At 38.6% G+C, this 13216-nt stretch overlaps 2 protein-coding genes across 7 annotated transcripts in view; one reads left to right on the top strand and one right to left on the bottom strand.

The window, feature by feature from the left end:
• Positions 1-9201, top strand: part of LOC121573657 (glutamate receptor 3) — a 144248-nt gene extending 135047 nt beyond the window's left edge. The window contains exons 14-16 of one of the 5 annotated variants that reach the window (XM_045222478.1): positions 5081-5195; positions 6682-6930; positions 7443-9201. In XM_045222478.1, coding sequence (XP_045078413.1) covers positions 5081-5195; positions 6682-6927 — 361 coding nt within the window. In that variant the 3' untranslated portion in view covers positions 6928-6930; positions 7443-9201. Of the gene's footprint in view, positions 1-5080; positions 5204-6681; positions 7047-7442 lie in introns of those variants that run through there. The other 4 variants (XM_045222479.1, XM_045222480.1, XM_045222482.1 and 1 more) reach the window with 4 other exon arrangements.
• Positions 9202-10824: 1623 nt separating this feature from the next.
• LOC121573658 (THO complex subunit 2) overlaps positions 10825-13216 on the bottom strand; it is an 82743-nt gene continuing 80351 nt past the window's right edge. The window contains exons 37-39 of one of the 2 annotated variants that reach the window (XM_045222484.1): positions 12243-12319; positions 11874-11925; positions 10825-11710 (exon numbers count right to left, since the gene is read on the bottom strand). In XM_045222484.1, the coding sequence (XP_045078419.1) occupies positions 11898-11925; positions 12243-12319 (105 nt within the window). In that variant the 3' untranslated portion in view covers positions 10825-11710; positions 11874-11897. Of the gene's footprint in view, positions 11714-11873; positions 11926-12242; positions 12320-13216 lie in introns of both variants that reach the window. The other variant, XM_045222483.1, reaches the window with a different exon arrangement.

The following is a 13216-nucleotide window of genomic DNA, read 5'->3' on the forward strand; positions in this document are numbered from 1 at the left end:
AAACTAGATCTGACATTGGCAAATTACACTCTAAATATACCATAAATACCTAGGGAAATTGGCTCAAATATGAAAGTAGGCTACATTTAAAAAATATTTTCCTCATATTTATCACAGACATATACACAATAAGGAAAGTTCAAACAGCAGGTTAAGAACTGGAACGAGTAACTATTTGTGATATTTGGATGTATGAGAATCGGGTGTTGTGTAAAGACATTATTTTCACCTCCATGGGTAAATCGTGTTTCTTCTGTGTCATGTTTTCTCAGTTGTGCATCCTTTGTCCTCATTTTTTGTTTTTAAATTGTATTTGATATTTTGCATGAACTGTTCATACTGTGTGTGTTGATTTTATAGTTTTGTCTTTTTGTATGTTTTGGGAGTGTTCTGTTTGTATTGTTTTCCAGTTGTTGTTTTGTCACCTCAACATATGTATTCATTTGACATAAAGCTGCACCTGAATCATACTTGATGGTAACAGTGAAATAGTCATTAGACCTCCCCCACCACAGACACTGATTTTATACTCCCAAAAAAGAACAGAACATTGCTTTTTTACTTTGCTCCTCTTTGTTGTTGGACTGGATCAAAACGGGACGGAGCCCAGCATGTTTACCTAGCAGCCAGCAGCAATCCCAGGCACAAGGTGATAGCCATCTGAGAGGCATGCTCAGTACAGCACGTACATCAGCATGTGTCATTATCATGTCAGCCGCTACTGGACAGACAGACATACCCTCTGTGACACGTTAGCTAGGATAGTACTGTCCTCTATCTCGCTGTTAGCCAGTCAGTGCTCTCAGTCCACTGACCTCTCGGTTGCTGGGTCATGGCTGTTGTGGGTCACTTAATGTGTCTGCATGCCCTCATAGGACACCCCGCCAGCTCTGGATACGGGTCACGCAAGAGATAACTAAATTAATAAAATGTTTTATTTATTTGTGCTTTGTCTACATCATGCATTATAACACTGTTATGTTATGGCACTGTTATTTATTTAGTCTGTCATTACTATAGTAAAAAAAAATGAGTTGGTACTCTTCCAAAACAAATAGCCATGCAATTGACAGGGATTCTTCCTGCTTGGGGACTTAGTAGGGAAACAGACATCAGTACACCCAGTTTGTCCTGATGTTGTGCCCAATCTGCCCATTGTTTAGCTGCTACTCTCCATACTGATACAGTGCCGTGCAAAAGTATTCATCCCCCTTGGCGTTTATTCTATTTTGTTGCATTACAACCTGTAATTTAAATGGATTTTTATTTGGATTTCATGTAATGGACATACACAAAATAGTCCAAATTGGTGAAGTGAAATGAAAAAACTAACTTGTTTCAAAAATTATAAAAAATGAATAACGGAAAAGTGGTGCGTGCATATGTATTCACCCCCTTTGCTATGAAGCCCTAAATAAGATCTGGTGTAACCAAATACCTTCAGAAGTCACATAATTAGTTAAATAAAGTCCACCTGTGTGCAATCTAAGTGTCACATTTTTTTTTTTTTTTTTTTATTTCACCTTTATTTAACCAGGTAAGCCAGTTGAGAACAGGTTCTCATTTACAACTGCGACCTGGCCAAGATAAAGCAAAGTAGTGCAATAAAAACAACACAGAGTTACATATGGGTAGTAAAAAAAAAACATAAAGTCAGAAAATACAACAGAAAATATATATACAGTGTGTGCAAATGTCAGTTATGGAGGTAAGGCAATAAATGGGCTATAGTGCAGAATAATTACAATAGTATTAACACTGCGAATGCTAGATGTGCAAGAGATTATGTGCAAATAGAGATACTGGGGTGCAAAAGAGCAAATTAAATAACAATATAGGGATGAGGTAGTTGGGTGGGCTAATTTCAGATGGGCTGTGTACAGGTGCAGTGATCGGGGGGTGCTCTGACAACTGATGCTTAAAGTTATTGGGGGAGATAAGAGTCTCCAGCTTCAGAGATTTTTGCAATTCGTTCCAGTCATTGGCAGCAGAGAACTGGAAGGAATGGCGGCCAAAGGAGGTGTTGGCTTTGGGAATGACCAGTGAGATATACCTGCTGGAGCGCAGACTACGGGTGGGTGCTGCTATGGTGACCAATGAGCTAAGATAGGGCGGGAATTTGCCTAGCAGTGATTTATAGATGGCCTGGAGCCAGTGGGTTTGACGACATGTAGTGAGGACCAGCCAACAAGAGCGTACAGGTCACAGTGGTGGGTAGTGTATGGGGCTTTGGAGACAAAACGGATGGCACTGTGATAGACTACATCCAATTTGCTGAGTAGAGTGTTGGAGGCTATTTTGTAAATGACATCGCCGAAGTCAAGGATCGGTAGGATAGTCAGTTTTACGAGGGCATGTTTGGCAGCATGAGTGAAGGAGGTTTGTTGCGAAATAGGAAGCCGATTCTAGATTTAACTTTGGATTGGAGATTCTTTATGTGAGTCTGGAAGTTGAGTTTACAGTCTAACCAGACACCTAGATATTTGTAGTTGTCCACATACTCTAGGTCAGACCACGTCGGAGTGGTGATTCTAGTCGGGTGGCGGGCGTGCTAGCAGCGTTCGATTGAAAAGCATGCATTTAGTTTTACTAGTGTTTAAGAGCAGTTGAAGGCTACTGAAGGATTGTTGTATGGCATTGAAGCTCGTTTGGAGGTTTGTTAACACAGTGTCCATGAACTGTCACATGATCTCAGTATATATACACCTGTTCTGAAAGGCCCCAGAGTCTGCAACACCACTAAGCAAGGGGCACCACCAAGCAAGCGGCACCATGAAGTCCAAGGAGCTCTCCAAACAGGTCAGGGACAAAGTTGTGGAGAAGATCAGGGTTGGGTTATAAAACAATATCAGAAACTTTGAACATCCAATGGAGCACCATTAAATCCATGATAAAAAAATTGAAAGAATATGGCACCACAACAAACCTGCCAAGAGAGGGCCGCCCACCAAAACTCACAGACCAGGCAAGGGGGGCATTAATCAGAGAGTCAACAAAGAGACCAAAGATAACCCTGAAGGAGCTGCAAAGCTCCACAGCGGAGATTGGAGTATCTGTCCATAGGACCACTTTAAGCCGTACACTCCACAGAGCTAGGCTTTACGGAAGAGTGTCCAGAAAAAAGCAATTTCTTAAAGAAAGAAATAAGCAAACACGTTTTTTTGTTCGCCAGAAGCCATGTGGGAGACTCCCCAAACATATGGAAGAAGGTACTCTGGTCAGATGAGAATAAAATTGAGCTTTTTGGCCATCAAGGAAAACGCTATGTCTGGCGCAAACCCAACACCTCTCATCACCCTGAGAACACCATCCCCACAGTGAAGCATGTTTTTCATCGGCAGGGACTGGGAAACTGGTCAGAATTGAAGGAATGATGGATGGCGCTAAATACAGGGAAATTCTTGAGGGAAACCTGTCTAAGTCTTCCAGAGATTTGAGACTGGGACGGAGGTTCACCTTCCAGCAGGACAATGACCCTAAGCATACTGCTAAAGCAACACTCGAGTGGTTTAAGGGGAAACATTTAAATGTCTTGGAATGGCCTAGTCAAAGCCCAGACCTCAATTCAATTGAGAATCTGTAGTATGACTTAAAGATTGCTGTACACCAGCGGAACCCATCCAACTTGAAGGAGCTGGGGCAGTTTTGCCTTGAAGAATGGGCAAAAATCCCAGTGGCTAGATGTGCCAAAAGGTGGCTCTACAAAGTATTGACTTTGGGGGGGTGAATAGTTATGCATGCTCAAGTTTTCAGTTTTTTTTCTTATTTCTTGTTTGTTTCACAATAAAAAATATTTTGCATCTTCAAAGTGGTAGGCATGTTGTGTAAATCAAATGACACAAACCCCCCCAAAATCCATTTTAATTCCAGGTTGTAAGGCTACTTTCGCAAGCCACTGTACCAGTACTGGAACCTTGCCCGATGTGACTTGCCATGTCAAAGCAACAGCTCAGTATGAGCAGGAGACAGTACTATTTGTCCAAAGCTGCTGTTACTAACCTCATTCCTATTTACATAGTTATTTTCTGAGACTTGCTGTGAACCATAAATGTTGTCAAAGTATGTTGGCTAAATTGCTGTAAAAATAAGCCATATAGCCAGATAAGATCAAATAACCTCACATTCTTTAAACTCCTTTTTTATGTAAATATTATGCTATTATGCATGAAGCAGGCTACAGTGGTGAATACAATATATTTAATGAAATTAAATTACAAACCATGATCATTTTTCAGAAAGAAAGTAAATACAGAAATCGAGCAGTCATGTAGACAGCATAATGTCTTACAAACATAACGCCCTACTTGAGGACTCATTAGAAACTGTTTAGCTTTTACATTTCTTAGTCTTATTCATTCAAATCTACCTGTAGATTTTAGTGATCTCATTGCAATTAGAAGTTAAAAAAAGTAGCTATATACCACTAATCATGCAGCCACAGAGCTACATAGAATCAATATATTGGTATATATTGATATGATAGAAAACCAGATTGGCTACAATTCCATATTACTCCAATTTAGATCTACCGCTCTCTTGTAGTTCTCAATGTTGCATTTGATTGATTGTAATTGCACAGTATATATAGGCCTATGCAAGTGGGATTTCTAGGTGGCTGTGTGGATGCATGTCCAGTGAAGGGCTGTATTTTGTGAGGTGTTGGCTGCCCTCAGCTAGAACAAAATCGGACTGCTAGTTTTTGTTTGTCTGTTAGTCATGAAAGGGTTCCTGTTAGATCCACCTTGCTAAACGCTTGGTCAAAAAGCTACATGTGCCCATAACAATTGCACCTCTTTTATGTACATATAGAGCTATATTACAGTAGCTACTCATTCTGCTAGTCCCAATCGTAAGTACTTTTTTGAACAGTGTGTGCCGATTACTCAAAGCGATACAGGTAGGGTCTGGTACGGTAGGGGTTAGTCCTGGTGTATGAAAGGTAACAGTTAGTTTTGCCTGCTCTCTGTGTTGTGTTGGCCAGGACCCTGCTCTATCGCTTTGTAAAGTATGAAGTAGTTTAAAGTTTGAATAACATAAAATAACATAATATAATGTTATTTATGTTATTTCCCACGTGAAGAACTCCTGTAAACCTTGCAGTATTGAAACTCAGTGAACAAGGCATCTTAGACAAGCTGAAAAACAAATGGTGGTACGATAAGGGTGAATGTGGAACCAAGGACTCTGGAAGTAAGGTCAGTCGCTGCAGGTCTTTTTGTACTGATTACAAATTGCATTTTGACTTAACTGTTCATATGCAAATACCTAAATACCATACATTTAAAATATATATATAGAATATATTTTCTTTCATTTTATTTATTTTTATTTTTATTTTCCTCGAATGACACATCTGCAACACAGTCTAAGTGAAAACAGTCTAAACAATATTCATTGGATAGTTTGTCTTACAAATACTTCATTATCCACAATACTGTCCACATTATTAGTGTTTACATTACGTTACTGTTATAATAATGATAATTATTATTCCTAAGATCTCATCACACAGCTTAGACATATGTAATGATAGTTGAAAAGGTGCAGCATGCCTTTGAAAAATGTTAAATTACATTTGTATTCATACTTACCATAGACAAATGACATCCATTGAATTGTAATCATTATGCTGCTGTTTTGTTAACCAAACTTGTATTGAAATATTGTTTATTAGTGTCCTTACTTATTTGCGTGCTAATTGAGTATATTTAATCTATTAACATTATGCAGTGCGACTTACTAAACAAGCTTCTTTACTCTGACAAACTCCAAACTAACTTTCAAACTCCACCTGGTCACACAGTGATCATGTGGAATCTGAAGGTCATGTTTGAACTGTAGAATGTCACAATAAGGACATTTTGTTTGCACACTTCATGAAGTTAAAGGATCTAATATAAAGCAGTTATTTAACCCTCTGAGATATTCAGAGGACAGGACATACAGGCCCTGTAGCCAACATCAGGGTTCTCCTATGACAGTCTACAAAGCACACTTTAAAGGACACACTCATAGGGTTAAAATGCAAATGGTAAAACTCTTATAAATTAATTTCAATATCTAAGTTTGGATCTTAGTAGCAGCAAAATGGTTCAATTCACAATTCCTAGAGCTTGCCACTTTGATTGAAATTGTGAGATGCAGTCAGATTGTTAATGGTACATTTGAAGAACTACAATATCATAGTGAAGTCAGGGCCAATCAAGAGTTTTTTGACCTGTACGACATTGACCACCTTCCTTTAGGGTGGCCTCGTAAACGAGCCACAGAGTAGGATAGAAGGAACCTTTTTCTCGACATTCACCAATCTAGCTATGTTATTAACTACCTGCAGAGTTGACCCACCTCTCCTGCTATTGTTGAGGATTGACTGACCTACTAGACAGTCCCAAGCTGCTCCCAGCTTCCTACTGTTGTAGGGAAGTCATTCAGCAGGTCAACCTCTGCAGTTTACCTCAATACTACCCCACAGTAGGCATATGTCTCCATGGGATTCACTGCCTACACAGTTGATAGAACCATACAGAGTTGTTGGGGTAATCGATTAGATCACTAATAGTGGGGGTGTCGTCTTCATTAGAGCTGGATTTGACTTGGGGAGATTTTGCCTTTCTTGTTTGATCAGGTCACAACCAAAATGTATGTTAAAAAATTCTTAACATTGTTCTTTACCTTCCCCAGGACAAGACAAGTGCTCTAAGCTTGAGCAATGTGGCGGGAGTCTTCTATATTCTGGTTGGAGGGCTAGGGCTGGCTATGACCGTGGCTTTGATAGAGTTCTGTTATAAGTCACGGGCAGAAACCAAAAGACTGAATCTGGCTAAGAATGCCCAAAACTTTAAACCAGCTCCTCCGGCAAACACCCAGAATTTTGCCACATACCGAGAAGGCTATAATGTGTATGGAACAGAGAGTGTTAAAATCTAGGGGGTATGTCTCTCCCACATTTTGTCCCAGTTGTCTTGGGCCAGGGCTCTTCAACCCTGTTCCTGGAGCTACCATCCTGTAGGTTTTTGCTCCAACCGTAATCTAGCGCACCTGGTTCTAATAATTAGCTGGTTAATAAACTGAATCAGGTTACTTACAACTGGGGTTGGATTGAAAACCTACAGGAGGGTAGTTCTCCAGGAACAGGGTTGGAGAGCCCTGTCTTGGGCACTAAGTGTCTCTCAGAATGTATGTCACCCTGTTACTGTATGCCATTGCAACACAATGTTATGATAAACTGATAATGTTTTCAACATGAGCAATGCATGTATTGTATGTTCTATAATATTTTTCAAGAATAGGCTACAAACACTGATTTTGAATGCTGTTGAAATCTAGCCTTCAAGGGCCCTGAATGGTCTATATGTTATATGTAAGTTTGCCTATTATTGAAAAATATAACATTTTATGGTATCAACAAAAAATTCTGTTGAAATTCGATTCCGGTGTTACAGATCTGAAGTCTGTCCCTTCCGCTGGTGTGTCTGGAGGAAGGGACAGTCACTCTGTAGGAATACAACCCACTGGCTGGCACCCTGGAAGCGAGGCGGCAGACTTGGTCATCAGCTTGGACCCAAACCCACAGTCAACAAATGCCCATCCTGGGTTGCCAAGCCTGGCACGATAATCGACGATGGTGACGCAATAGGACTTGTGCTTCTTGAAATATGGGACTTGCCTCTCTTAGTGCCTTACGGAGCATTCAGCGTCACAGCAATGCAACTCCATTTTGGTTCACTTGAAAATACAAGAATCGCAAAAGAATATAGGGTAGGAAAGAAAGAAAACATTTATACTGTTGTAATCTATAAGTGGGAAAGTTTTAGTTGAATTATTTTGAAGAAAAAAAGCCATTAAGAGACTCATCCCAGAGAACATTTAAAGTCATTTCAAGCCTTTACAGGCATATTTTAGTGGTAAAATGTTTATTGAAAAAATGTTTTTTTATTTAACGTACTAGAGTCATCTTCCTATTTTACTATAGATTATTATATGACATTGAAAATAATTTTAAGACGAACTTAATAGGGTAGGATCAATAGAAAAGGACAATGTTGTACCCTAATCTTTTATTTAAAATATGTGCATAATTTGAAATCATTGGTTATTTAAAATGTCTTAGGTGCTGTCCATTTCCTCAGAGCCTGATGGACAAGCTGCCATTTGATCATCATGGTAGCAGTATAACATGACTGGTTAAAATAAATGCAATATTTAATTTGGGCCATGGCCCACACTTGTCACTACTGCCGAAAATGTTACATTGAAAACAGTTTTTATGAAGATGTGATCAGTTTTTAAAAGCCATATGGGGCCATATTGTTGAGGTTTTTGATTGAACAGAGTATTAACAGTTGTAGAGAACACTTGCAGTATAGGCCTACTGAGCATAATTGGTTTTTGGTTATAAACAGTACACCCCTATTTACAACATATTAAAGGTTTGAGTACTCATCTTAATCAAAATCGGCTACATTTCTTTCACATTAAAATGGAAAAAGGTTCTTAAATTGTAAGTCTAATTGCAACGCAATCCAATGATAATATATTTAAAGGAGTTAAATCTCTATCTTAACATGTATGGTAAATATAGCACACTATATCTGGTTGTAATTTACATTAATTTATTTGTACCTGTGTGTTTTCTGTTTAGATTGGGTTAATTACTGAATAATGATCAATGAGAGTGGAGAGAGAGATCAGAAGAATACAACTAGAGTATTTCTGTTTTATGTTTCTGAGAAAAATAACTATCAGAAGAATACAACAAGAGTATTTCTGTGTTTTTATGTTTCTGCAAAAACTGTGATCCACTAGCCTACACTTTGAAGACATGCCAAGACAAAACGGATTATGATGAATAAGATAATTCTTTATAAACCATGGAGAACCATAAATGTTAAGAAACATGTATATTTCCAGTTGATTTTTTCTTTTCTTTTTTACAAATAAAATGCATGTGAAATTGGTGAACCCTTTACCAAACTGCAACCTAAAGCAGACCCTAGGAAGTTAGCAAACAATCTCAACTTTATAATGAATTTGATCCTTTCAGTCTTTTGGTTATTTTATTTGTAACTGCACCTCAGCAATGAGAAAATTGCCACGCTACGTAGTGATAACAAGAACTGCATGTGTGGACATACTGAACCTTGTGAGGTCCTGTACAAATAATTTTATTACATTTTGTAAATAAAAATGGATTAAAAATCGGTTATTTTCTAATATTATTGGATAAGCTATTGAATGTTATTCTTTGTCATACAGGGACAATACATTTTATCATCCAAATATCTCCAGTGATCATACTGCACCATGTAATGCACAGGAAGAAACCAGCCCAGCAAATATGAACATTTATCCAGCCGACTACTCATCCTGCATGATCTTGAAATGGGCAGAGAATGACACAATATGGACAATCCATATGGCTTGCCCTGAAGTAGAATGCCATTACAGTTGAATGGTATATGCGAGCAATGTTTTCATGACAATGCACTATATTACAAAGAGGGTATTTCCAGTGTAGAGGTATAAACTAGCAGGATTGCAAGACTGGACAGGACTTGGTCTGGGGCTTTTGTGTGATAAATGATGTAAAGCCAGAGAACTTATGATTTACGACCAAGCTAAAACACTGAGGCAGACAGGAGAATGCTCTCAACTGTAAAATATCAACATGACTAGAAGCCTAGTTTTAACACTATTTATTTATTTTAACCAGGCAAGTCAATTAAGAACAAATTCTCATTTACAATGACTGCCTACCAAGAGGCAAAAAGCCTCCTGCGGGGACAAAACACGCATGACAAGAGAGACACCACAACACTACATAAAGAGAGACCTAAGACAACACAGCATGGTAGCAACACAACATGAAAACTACACGGTAGCAACACATGGTAGCAGCACAAACATGGTACAAACATTGTTAGGCACAGACAACAGCACGAAGGGCAAAAAGGTAGAAACAACAATACATCACACGAAGCAGCCTCAAGTGTCAGTAAGTGTCCATGATTGAGTCTTTGAATGTAGAGATGGAGATAAAACTGTCAAATTCGAGTGTTTCTTGCAGCTCGTACCAGTTGCTAGCTGCAGCTAACTGAAAAGGCGAGCAAATCAGGGATGTGTGTGCTTTGGGGACCTTTAACAGAATGTGACTGGCAGAATGGGTGTTGTATGTGGAGGATAAGGGTTGCAGTAGGTATCTCAGATATGGGGGGAGTGAGGCCTAAGAGGGTTTTATAAATAAGCATCAACCAGTGGGTCTTGCGCCTGGTACACAGATATGGCCAGTTTACAGAGTATAGAGTGAAGTGATGTGTCCTATAAAGAAGCATTGGTGGAAAATCTGATGGGCGAACACTAGACTATACATTTGTAATGTATTTAAGAGCTTCCCTTACAAAAAAAGATTGCAGTTTTGAAACTGCAGTCAACTGTGGTATTTTGGACGCAGTAATTGTAGAATAACTGCAGTGTACTGCAGATAAACGGCAGTGTACTGAAGTTATACGGCACTCTGACTGCAATCTTTTTTCATTTATCCGAAAATAAACTGCAGGAGCTTTTCCTATAAGGCTTTATAGCATTGCTCAACACTGGAGATTTCTCTTTGTGCAAGGCTTCACACCAGGCAATGCAACGTTTAGAGCGTTCTCTGTGTACCATTTCAGTGTGGGAACTTGAAACTTTCTCTCTAATAATTTTGAGGAAGTCTAGTCTGACCTACTGAGCGATCTGTGTTACATCAGCTTAACTGTAAGAAGGAAGTGAAGTGGGATGGTACATAACCCTAAAAGTGAAAAGAAGTGGACATCAAACACGAATGGCTCACTAGGAAAACTATCATTTATTAGTTTTAAAAAACATACACTTGAGTACAGCAGATAAAAACTCCCAAAAAGGTTGTTTCTGAGACATTTGTATTTGGAGTACAAAGCTTTTGAAATTTGTACAATTATTTTATTTGCTTCAAGGAGGAACTGTCATTTTACAAATGCTTTAAAAACCTGATAACACACAATCACATTATGGACATAGCAAGGGGACATTGAAAAATAAACATAACAGATATGACATGACTTACATGTTACCTTCTTTATTATTGTACACAATATACAAACTGGTCATTTGTATCATTTCACTCAATACATGCCTAAAGACTTGCTTGGATTAAAAGGAGGATAAATAAATAGACATGTAACTCTAAATGAGGTAAATGCAAATATGGAGAGTGTCTATTAATGCCAATAAAACAAGAAAGAGGGGAGGAGCCTGACAACATGAAACAGGTAATTTTTTTTTAATCAGGCATTTGTGATTACCGACTGTATGACCTGATGCTTTCAAGAGAGCATTTAATAAAGTTACCAGTTTAATTTCTGAGTAGAATAACATTCGTGATTTGAATAGCACATTGTGCCAATATTCAAAAGTTAAAAAAAAAAAAAAAAAAAAGACACTTTCAGTTGGTTACTGAAATACATTGAAAAAAAAAAAAAAGAAGAGATCTGCAAGTTTCAAACACTAAAACTAACATCACTTGCAGACAGTTACAACAGAAACACAGGCAGAAATGAGAGTAACATTTCAGATGCGGCCTCATCTCAGACTGAACAAGGCAGAGAAAATGGAGCACTAGCTAACAGCGAGGAGGGAGGGTAACTGTCTGTCTCTCTATCTGTCTGTCTGGGGGAAAAACACGGCTTCTCCAGGTCTGCTGCAGCCCACAGATGGGGAGGGGAGGGTGAGGAAGGAGCAGAAGAATGAAGACATGTTTTAGACACTGACCAAATCACACAAACGCTTGAAAGTCAAGAGTAATGTTCAATTGGGACAATGTAAATTAACTTCTCATATAGTATTCCATTACTACTTACCTTCACTGACTGAACTAGAACACATTATCTGTGCTTGTCAGAGGACTTATGAGTACCACCATTAAGGAAAAACTTAATAGACAGTAAAAGTATTTTCACTTGTTAGATACACACTACAAAGATCAATAGAAAATCTACCACAAGGTAGCTAGATAATAAACATGCCCCTGTGAGATAGCTGTTTCTATAAAGACACAATATTTTGATTTGGTCGTTGCCTTGAATAATCAAATGAAAATATATACAGTACTCAAGGTAATACATTATAGTTACAACAAATACTAGAGCTCCAGGAGTTAATACATTTCATAATTTCAGTTCTGAAGTGTTACCCAGAACATTTAAAAAAACAAAAACATTTAAGGATATTGTTTTTTCTCATCCTTTCCGCCGCTGCTGTCCCTCTTCTCCTTCTTCTCAGATTTTTCTTTGTCATGCCTTGACTCCTTTAACAACAGACAGGAAACACACACGTCAATCAAAACATCACTACCGCCCACCAGTGGCACATAGTACACCTGGGCCACCATGTGTTGGCCTTCAGAAAGTATTCATACTTTACTTATTCTGAATTCTGTTGTTACAGACTGAATTCAAAATAGCTTAAATCGATTTTGTCACCCATCTACACACAATACCCCATAATGACAAAGTGAAAACATGTTTTTAGAAATGTTAGCAAATTTATTGAAAATGAAATACAGTGGGGAAAAAAAGTATTTAGTCAGCCACCAATTGTGCAAGTTCTCCCACTTAAAAAGATGAGAGAGGCCTGTAATTTTCATCATAGGTACACGTCAACTATGACAGACAAAATGAGAAAAAATTTCCAGAAAATCACATTGTAGGATTTTTAATGAATTTATTAGCAAATTATGGTGGAAAATAAGTATTTGGTCACCTACAAACAAGCAAGATTTCTGGATCTCACAGACCTGTAACTTCTTCTTTAAGAGGCTCCTCTGTCCTCCACTCGTTACCTGTATTAATGGCACCCGTTTGAACTTGTTATCAGTATAAAAGACACCTGTCCACAACCTCAAACAGTCACACTATGGCCAAGACCAAAGAGCTGTCAAAGGACACCAGAAACAAAATTGTAGACCTGCACCAGGCTGGGAAGACTGAATCTGCAATAGGTAAGCAGCTTGGTTTGAAGAAATCAACTGTGGGAGCAATTATTAGGAAATGGAAGACATACAAGACCACTGATAATCTCCCTCGATCTGGGGCTCCACGCAAGATCTCACCCCGTGGGGTCAAAATGATCACAAGAACGGTGAGCAAAAATCCCATAACCACACGGGGGGACCTAGTGAATGACCTGCAGAGAGCTGGGACCA

This window comes from Coregonus clupeaformis, chromosome 9, assembly GCF_020615455.1.
Source record: "Coregonus clupeaformis isolate EN_2021a chromosome 9, ASM2061545v1, whole genome shotgun sequence".
In the NCBI taxonomy this organism is placed as follows: Eukaryota; Metazoa; Chordata; class Actinopteri; order Salmoniformes; family Salmonidae; genus Coregonus; species Coregonus clupeaformis.